Source organism: Hibiscus syriacus, unplaced genomic scaffold (genome assembly GCF_006381635.1).
Source record: "Hibiscus syriacus cultivar Baekdansim isolate YM2019G1 unplaced genomic scaffold, ASM638163v2 tig00110263_pilon, whole genome shotgun sequence".
Classification (NCBI taxonomy): domain Eukaryota; kingdom Viridiplantae; phylum Streptophyta; class Magnoliopsida; order Malvales; family Malvaceae; genus Hibiscus; species Hibiscus syriacus.
This window is the reverse complement of record NW_024062652.1, coordinates 1,249,506-1,258,597: the sequence shown is the minus strand read 5'-3', so window position 1 is coordinate 1,258,597 and position 9,092 is coordinate 1,249,506. Positions and strand designations below refer to the sequence as shown.

The 9,092-nt window shown below is 34.2% G+C and overlaps 2 protein-coding genes and 1 long non-coding RNA gene across 3 annotated transcripts; all 3 read left to right on the top strand.

The window, feature by feature from the left end:
- The first annotated feature begins 390 nt into the window (after nucleotides 1-390).
- On the top strand, nucleotides 391-2,298 carry LOC120115324. The gene is made up of 3 exons (XM_039136054.1): nucleotides 391-482; nucleotides 1,848-2,185; nucleotides 2,233-2,298. The coding sequence occupies exons 1-3, from the start codon at nucleotides 392-394 to the stop codon at nucleotides 2,296-2,298; spliced, it is 495 nt and encodes a 164-aa protein (XP_038991985.1). The 5' UTR covers nucleotide 391.
- Nucleotides 2,299-2,341: 43 nt separating this feature from the next.
- On the top strand, nucleotides 2,342-2,949 carry LOC120115360. Its single transcript, XR_005515470.1, has 3 exons — nucleotides 2,342-2,417; nucleotides 2,632-2,655; nucleotides 2,849-2,949. It is a non-coding gene; the product is annotated as an uncharacterized LOC120115360 (long non-coding RNA).
- Nucleotides 2,950-2,970: 21 nt separating this feature from the next.
- Nucleotides 2,971-4,487, top strand: LOC120115323 (probable serine/threonine-protein kinase PBL28). Its single transcript, XM_039136053.1, has 5 exons — nucleotides 2,971-3,331; nucleotides 3,529-3,644; nucleotides 3,813-4,073; nucleotides 4,152-4,352; nucleotides 4,452-4,487. The coding sequence occupies exons 1-5, from the start codon at nucleotides 2,971-2,973 to the stop codon at nucleotides 4,485-4,487; spliced, it is 975 nt and encodes a 324-aa protein (XP_038991984.1).
- Nucleotides 4,488-9,092: the final 4,605 nt, after the last annotated feature.

Genomic DNA, 9,092 nt, shown 5'->3' with positions numbered 1-9,092 from the left:
TGCTTGGATTTACTCTGTTGGATATATATTAAAAAAATCTTCAAATGGGAGTTGATTTCAATGAAAGTTTTGTTTTCACTTCACCTTAAACACAAATTTATACGGATTTCAAGTGTATATTGCAAGGTAGAGATACTGATAAGATGCTTAATTGGTGAAAATTTCAAGATTTGTAAAGTTAGCCGAAAGAATCCAGCTACCATAAAAGAATATCCAGCTTTTTATATGATAATCACTAGGCCAACAATGTGTGTATAAATGAAGAATTGGGTGTTCTCCAATGGAAAATTTTCAGCTTCTTCTTCACTCTTTCTCATGTTGTGAATATTTGAATTCCATCTTTCGCCATGGTGTAAAGCTTTAAAGGGTCTACCATACGAGGAAAAAGGAGATGAGAAAACTTCATCCATGGCTGAAACTTGCTGCCTTCTGCTGCATTAATTGCTTCCTCTTCATTGCCTTTGCTTCTCCTTCACTGGCAGGTTAACTTCTCTTTTCTATTTGATGTAATCCATGTGTTTGTTTTTTATGTTTGAATGACAATGTTCACCTTTTGGTTTGTTCCCGGATTTAACACTGTTAGGGACAATTTCATTCGTTTGGGAGTAAGTCTTTCACTCTAGTTTCGGATATGAGAAGTGATGGAAGACGTTGGGATTTGAATTTAGAGTTTCAAATACCATTTCTTTGGATATTATTGCATGAACTAATTACGTAAAATTTCGGGTTCACATTTCTGTAGCTGATATATATATATAAATATAAAAGTGTTGATTGGAATAAATTTGGTTTTATCTTTCTTAGTTTGGGCGAAGAGTAACGATTGGTGAGAGAATGATAGTTGAGGGTGTAATCTACATGAGAGATGTGATTGTGATTAAAAAGATGAAAATCGTGTAGACATAGGAGGCTTGTCCCCTTTTGTAGTCTTAGGTGGGTATTGATAGGAATTTTTAGTGGAGTGTCAGTCGTATGATCATCGTGACTATTTAAAGACTTAAGTGGTGGGTGGTTTCGTTTGTCAGACTTTGAATTTTATTCTGGTGCATCACATGGACTTATCAGAAAATCTTGTTTGTACATTGTAGTTTACTAGAAATCTGTATTCGGGGGATTTACGTTTGTTGGAAATTCTGGTCAATGGAGAGGGTTTTTGAAGACTTTGGTTTATGGAGAGTTGATTATTTTAGTGACTTCGGTTTGATGGAGGTTTCTAGAGATTATCTTCGGAGGTATAACAAAAAGAAACCGTAGTGTATCAGTATAGATGAAAAGTGTAGATTTTGGAATTGGAATCTAGATTGATCGGATGACATCTCTACTTTTGTTACGGTAAACAAAGAACGGGGTGCTTTTAAGATGAAATGTACTTTTCAACCCAATTATAAAAGTTAAAAAAGTGTTCTTGACTCTTGGAAAAGTGATTTGAGTATGAAATTATCTAAACATAATATTAATATTTAGATAATAGTTTAAGTCCACTAGGATCACTTGTTTTTACAAAAGGAAATAGTAGCCAGAGGATAGGGAAAGAGTTGCCAATTTGCTATATGTCACCGCATAAGCATAGCTATATGAATTAACTGAGTTACAATCAAAGATCGCCTTGCTTTTAGATAAACCATTCAGGTATGTTGAGCCTTATTTTTGCCTTAATGCATAGGAGTTGCACAATAAACTCTATGTTAACTATGTTTCTAGGTAACAGTTAAGCTTTGGATTGTACATTTTAGAGACCTTTTTTCTATTCCTTTTCAACTGTCTATATTAATCGTAATTGACCATGGTAGATGCAATCGAAAACGCGCCTGTGGCTGCAGCTTAACAATTTTTGCTATGGTTTGCAGACTGTACCTTGAATTTCACTTCACACCCTTACCTACCAAGTGGTGACTGCATTGGTGACAATGGGAAAGTTAACTTGTGGGGCACGATATCTTCACACCTTTGCTGTCGAAATGCCCTGAATGCCTTCACTCAAGTTCTAGCAGTTCGAGCCAATCAAACACCAGACAGTGCCATCTTCATTGGACAAGATTCATGGAAACAATGCAATTCTCCCTTTCCAACTCAACAATTGGTTTCCATAGAATCTTGTGGATTCAGCAATTTTTACTCTGGCAGTTCCAAGTGTTCAAGTTTATCTCTGTCACAGATTCAAGGCAGTCCACCTTACCTGGAAGCAGTTAAATCATGTTCTAACTTGAGTTCTTCATTTCAAAGCTCCTGCAGAAACTGCACAGAGGCCATATCAAGGGTAGCTTGGTTTCTATTGCAAATATTTCAATCGCAGACTAATGGTACTGAAATTACATTATGTAATCTAGCTGCTGTGCAGTCTGTTGCTGCTGCAAATGCCACTGAGAGCTCTTTTGGTGCAAATTTGTTTAGCTGCATGTCTTCTTTAGATGTTTTTGGTAAGGACCATAACTTATTTAGAAGTCTTTTTTGCGTAGTTCGAGTCTATGTTACCCCTACTTTTAATTTTCCTTGAAGTTTCCTTGTCCACCATCTGTAAGACATACATGAAGAACTCTGAAACATACCCGTGTCTGACACTCAAACCCTAGTCTGAGTAATATAAGTTCAAGATTCACTACTACTGACTCTGAGCCATTGTTTGTCTAACAGATCCAGGCTACATCAGACTCAAAAGTAAGTTGAATTGCTTATCTCCATCTCTTTCTTCTGTTTGAGTCAAGGATTTAAATTTCGGTCGCGGTTTCAGTGAATATCCACAATGAATGTCACTGGAGAAAGCTGAAATCATAAAATAGTGTCTACTTTAAACCCCTGGTTTGAGCTGCCATTTAAAAATTTATAAAATGTTCACTGAAATCATGTTTAGGGCCCCTGGCAAAAGCACTTCTTGCGCTCTCTGTAGCAGTCATGGTGCTGATTTTGATCCTATTCTTGGTAAAATTTGTGGCCTTGAAGAAGGGAAAGAGTGAAAGAAACCTTCCAAAACCAATGCCATTAAAGGAGCTTCCAAAACCAATGCCATTAAAGGACAGCAATACCTGGTCTGGTCTCTACAGGTTTTCAAAGTCTGAGATTGAGAAAGCTATATGCATTAACAATCGAAGGAAGAGTTTAGGCCGAGGGAGTGCTGGTGAAGTTTATGAAGGCAGGTTGCCTAGTGGTCAAGTTGTGGCCATTAAGCAGATAAAGAAAGGTAACTCTTTGGATACTTTTGCTAGGGAAGTTGCTGGACTTTCCCGGATTCGACACCCGAACCTCGTTTCTTTGCTTGGTTGCTGTATCGAAGGTGATGAGCAGTACTTGGTCTTGGAGTACTGTCATGCGGGGAATCTTGCTCAGCATCTCTTAAGTAATTTTTTCTTGAAACCATTGCATGTTTGCCTGTTCTTTCAGTAATTTCCTATTTTTTCCATCTCGAATTGCAGTATTCAAGGTTTAAGAAGGGCTGTGGCATCGCATATGCTTCGCTTCGAGTCTCAAATAGGTTGAATGTCGCCTTTTAAGACCGAGGTTTTATGAACTAACCTGACTATGTTTCATTTTCAGGGAAAGACTGCGTCTTGACATGGGATAGAAGAGTTAAGATCCTAAGAGACTGTGCACTCGGGCTGAGGTATCTTCATAGTTACATTGATGGATGCATTGTTCATAGAGATATTAAGGTAACATTGATCATAACCTAGTGATCCATCTCTGTGACCTATGTTGCTCCGATCTTTCATTTTCCTTAAAATACTCATATCTGATACTCGAATGCGAATAACAGTCTGCAAAAGCAAGCAACTGACTATTCATATAATTGTTCCTAATGCTGAATGCCTGTGTTATAGCTCACAAACATCCTCTTGACTGAACATTTGGATCCGAAACTCTCGGATTTCGGGCTGGCAAAAATTCTGGGAATGAAGGAAAGCAAAGTATTCACAGACGTGAGAGGAACTATAGGTTATATGGATCCAGAATACATGACCAATGCAAAGCTAACCTGTGCCAGTGATATATACAGCTTTGGCATTGTAGCCTTGCAAATTCTGTCTGGACAGAAAGTTATCGAGTTGGATCTCGATGCCAGTGAACAACTTACACGAAAAGTATGTATTTTGATATTCTATTGTGATAGTAACAGTCATTTGAATCCGGAAATGTTAACTGATATGAATTCGTTGCAGGCAACGGATGTGAGCCTGGGAAGACGACCAGTTACAGATTTTGAAGATCCGAGGCTTCATGAGGATCTGAATAGGAAGGATTTCGAATCCATTTTGCATATTGCAGTACTTTGTGTTGCAAAATCAAGTCGAGGCCGACCGCCTATTGATGTTGTTTTTGATGAGTTAGATAAAGCTTGGGAAAACACCAAAGCCGAAATGGTTTGATTACTTTGACATTCAATCTCTTCATTGTTTATATAATTTCTATCTGTTAATGCAGGATTAATTCGTTGAAATATGACTGTCTTAACAATGCAGAAAATGAGGAAAGAAATCGGTACATCGGCAACATAGCAGACAAGGTGGATGGAAGTGGCTTATGTTTGATTGTGAATGCAGAGGTTTAGATATACTTGTTAATATTATAAGATCAGATGGTGAGACAATGAAGATCAAATGAATCACTTTCAGAAAGAAGAAAGACTTGTTTTCCTTGTAAGAACTCGAGGATTATGGCAATTAATACATACATACATACATACGTACATACGTACATACGTACATACGTACATACATACATACATACATACATACATACATACATACATACATACATACATACATACATACATACGTACGTACGTACGTACGTACATACATACATACATACATACATACATACATACATACATACATACATACATATACATACATACATACATACATACATACATACATACATACATACATACATACATCCTCTGCAAGTTTATTATCATATGGAAGCTTCTTGACATTTATCGTATAGTGTTATCAAATTATGTAATTCTTTGACGCCTAAATAATATATCACATAATCCACTTTATAAATTACACTTACAGCCTTCTTACCAATAATAAGTTTAAATTTTGGTCATGAAGTTAAATTTTATGACAAGTTTCTTGCTTAGCATACTACTTGGGTATTGCACTTACCTCTCAAAGGTCCTAGATTGGATCCCATCAAAAGAAAAACTTATATATATTCAATTTTGTCAAAATATTAAAACTTTACTCATCCCAATGATTAAACATTATTCACTTCTTTAGAATTCTCGAGTTTGAGTTCTACCTCATTCATATTTCTTTGATTTTATGTCAACATTTTATTGCTGGATGTTAGTCATTTAAGGTCCCAGTCACCGAAATCAAAGATTTTTAATGACAGAGGTTTTAATAAAAAGGATAAATTACACCATTCCTTATTGAACTATATTCTTTTTCTTATTTCACTCACTATACTTTTATTTTTTTAATTTACTCACTGAACTTTCAAATTGTTCCTATTTTGATCACTATGAATTATTTTATTATTATTTTCGTATGACGTGACATTTTTATTATTATTATTATTAATATAAAATAATTCAAAATATAAGATAAAAATAGAAGGTGGTCGGACACCACCGTCGACTGTCGATCCTAAATTTCATGGGTCGCTTCGCCTCGACACTATGAGTTCAAATCCAACCTCCATTTTGTCAGAACTTGCTCCGAAATCCATGAATTGAAGATTGAAATTGAGGAAGGTGAAATGTTTTAGTCGAGATCCATGGGTTTTGGAACATTTTCTGGAAAAAAAACCATCAGATTCGGACTCAAGGGGTTGAGACAAATCGACCTATGAAATTTGAGACCAAACGACCACCATCTACAGCGGTCTACAGTGGTTGGTTGACACGCGTCGTTTTCGTGTCAAAATAATTCCTTATCCCAAAAGAAATATAAAGAAAATATAGCAAGTGGAAAGTAAGAGTTGATCCCACATAGACTATGCAGTTTTTGGTTTAATTATAATTTTGTTTTTGAATAGTATAGTTTGGATAGGGATGAAATTCAAGATTAAAAATTAATAAAAATAAAAATATAAAAATAAAGGTGAGATAAGAATAAGATAAAATATGGGGATTTTGAAAGACTGTTTGAAAATAAGATAAAGACAAATAATAAAAATAAAAATAAACAGAATAAAATAATAATTTGAGTTTGAAAAGAAGACTTATTGTGAAAAGTAGTCTCAGGCTTTCAATTTTGACTCAGTTTCCTCGGGTCATCGAAATAGATCTTTACTTCAGGATTCACGTCGGTTACTTGTCTATAAGAACATATCTTTGTGACTATGCTTTGTATACCGAATACCCAAGAGCAATCTTTAATATCGGCTTGTGATTTGATTTAAGCAACAACAATATTGTAGGTCTAAAACCGTTGAGGCTCCAAAAGTTGTCGACTCAGATTATGTTGTTTCAACAATAACTGATTCCGATCTCAGTTTCCTCTTAGAAAACAATTTTGCTAAGTGTGTTCCCAGGAAGTCGAATGTGCTTCAATAAGCCGATCCTTTCTCCCACGTTAACCATAACAACATCCAGACCAACGTCGACTTTTGGTTTTCAAAATTGTTTTGATTTGAAAATAAGCCCGGAAAATAGAGAGAGATATTTGAAGCGATTTAAGTGTCTTATAATTCTCACGTTTGGAATTGAGTCATCGCTTTAGCCTTCGTCTTAAAAGAAAATTAGTTAAGCATGATAAAAGTCATACTTAGCATATTTGAAAAACATAAAATAAAATAAAAAAAAATGAAAACTTGAAAAAGAAAAGAAAAGAGAGAATTTTATAAAACTAGAAAGAAGAAGAAGAGTAAATTCTCAATTGTTGAGAGAAATGTTTCTAGGCTTACACTGAGGGGGTATTTATAGCCTTCAAAATCCTAAAAATAAGGTAAAGATAGTTCATAAAATAAAGAAATAAATCCTAATGAAAATACTTAAAATTATTTAAACTAAAATACCTAAAACAAATATAAGATAAAATATAATATTTAAAATAATATCCTAAAACATGAGTTTAATTCAAATTCGAATTGCAGAAATGTGCGGCTGATCCATTCATTCTTCTAGAAGCACTGACGACCACCATCTACAACGGTCTACGGTGGTTGGCTGACACGCGTCGTTTTCGTGTCAAAATAATTCCTTATCCCAAAATAAATATAAAGAAAATATAGCAAGTGGAAAGTAAGGGTTGATCCCACATAGACTATGCAGTTTCTGGTTTAATTATAATTTTGTTTTTGAACAGTAGAGTTTGGATAGGGATGAAATTCAAGATTAAAAATTAATAAAAATAAAAATATAAAAATAAAGGTGAGATAAGAATAAGATAAAATATGGAGATTTTGAAAGACTGTTTGCAAATAAGATAAAGACAAATAATAAAAATAAAAATAAACAGAATAAAATAATAATTTGAATTTGAAAAGAAGACTTATTGTGAAAAGTAGTCTCAGGCTTTCAACTTTGACTCAGTTTCCTCGGGTCATCGAAATAGATCTTTACTTCAGGATTCACGTCGGTTACTTGTCTATAAGGACATATCTTTGTGACTATGCTTTGTATACCGAATACCCAAGAGAAATCTTTAATTTCGGCTTGTGATTTGATTTAAGCAACAACAATATTGTAGATCTAAAACCGTTGAGGCTCCAAAAGTTGTCGACTCGGATTATGTTGTTTCAACAATAACTGATTTCGATCTCAGTTTCCTCTTAGAAAACAATTTTGCTAAGTGTGTTCCCAGGAAGTCGAATGTGTTTCAATAAGCCTATCCTTTCTTCCACGTTAACCATAACAACATCCAGACCAACGTCGACTTTTGGTTTTGAAAATTGTTTTGATTTGAAAATAAGCACAGAAAATAGAGAGAGATATTTGAAGCGATTTAAGTGTCTTATATTTCTCACGTTTGGAATTGAGTCATCGCTTTAGCCTTCGTCTTAAAAGAAAATTATTTGAAAAACATAAAATAAGAAAATGAAAACTTGAAAAAGAAAAGAAAAGAAAAGATAAAATTTTATAAAACTAGAAAGAAGAAGAAGAGTAAATTCTTAGTTGTTGAGAGAAATGTTTCTAGGCTTACACTGAGGGGGTATTTATAGCCTTCAAAATCCTAAAAATAAGGTAAAGATAGTTCATAAAATAAAGAAATAAATCCTAATGAAAATACTTAAAATTATTTAAACTAAAATACCTAAAACAAATATAAGATAAAATAAAATATTTAAAATAATATCCTAAAACATGAGTTTAATTCAAATTCGAATTGCAGAAATGTGCGGCTGATCCATTCGTTCTTCTAGAAGCGCTGACTGGACCTTCTAGAAGCGCTGACTGGACCTTCTAGAAGGTACTGATGTCATTGCCATGTCAGATGCATCATTCCAAAGTCATGCCCATTAATCCAGCTTTCATTCTGAAAAATAAAAAAAACTGCAGAATTTTGTCCTTTTAGTACAATTTCCAGAATCTAGTGTCATGCACATAAAATGAATCAAAACGAACGAATAAGCCATAAAAACCAATGATTATGGAGCAATTTAACAGTAAAATATTAACCAAATAAAGTACTTATCAAACCCCCCTCACTTATTCAATGTTTGTCCTCAAGCATTCATCAATTAATACATCAAAATAATAAGTTGCCATTTTCAATCCCATGTTATTCCTCAAACTTCCAATCGAAATAAGTCCATGAAAATTGTCGAATTCAATGTACAATCAAGCTAAGATGCAACTAGGGATATTTAAACCAAGCAATATATTCCAATTAATTGCCAACTTCAATGAAACATGACTCAATACCCCACAAAGATTCACACATATCCGCTCAAAATGTTTAGGGTAAATGAAATCGCTCAAACTGAAACTAACCAAAATATCACCATAGGCTTGGAATCCAATCAAGTCTCCACTACAAAAAAATGAACATAATACAATAATCAAGGGGTCTTTAAACAAGGTGTAACGGGGCTTAGGTTAGGGTAGGGAAAGGCCATGATGATCGGTTTAAGTACCAAGAAAAGAGATTAAAACAATTAGGAACAATCCATTAACTAACATGAAGCACAATGAAAAATAA

What these genes read in the sequence shown, in the direction of transcription:
- LOC120115323 (XM_039136053.1), top strand. Translation starts at nt 2,971, where the DNA reads ATGCCATTAAAGGAGCTTCCAAAACCAATGCCATTAAAGGACAGCAAT. An exon ending in TCTTGCTCAGCATCTCTTAA is followed by an intron (nt 3,332 to 3,528) that starts GTAATTTTTTCT and finishes TTTCATTTTCAG; the next exon opens with GGAAAGACTGCGTCTTGACA. An exon ending in GTGAACAACTTACACGAAAA is followed by an intron (nt 4,074 to 4,151) that starts GTATGTATTTTG and finishes AATTCGTTGCAG; the next exon opens with GCAACGGATGTGAGCCTGGG.
- LOC120115324 (XM_039136054.1), top strand. Translation starts at nt 392, where the DNA reads ATGAGAAAACTTCATCCATGGCTGAAACTTGCTGCCTTCTGCTGCATT. An exon ending in TGCTTCTCCTTCACTGGCAG is followed by an intron (nt 483 to 1,847) that starts GTTAACTTCTCT and finishes TATGGTTTGCAG; the next exon opens with ACTGTACCTTGAATTTCACT. An exon ending in GTCCACCTTACCTGGAAGCA is followed by an intron (nt 2,186 to 2,232) that starts GTTAAATCATGT and finishes AAGCTCCTGCAG; the next exon opens with AAACTGCACAGAGGCCATAT.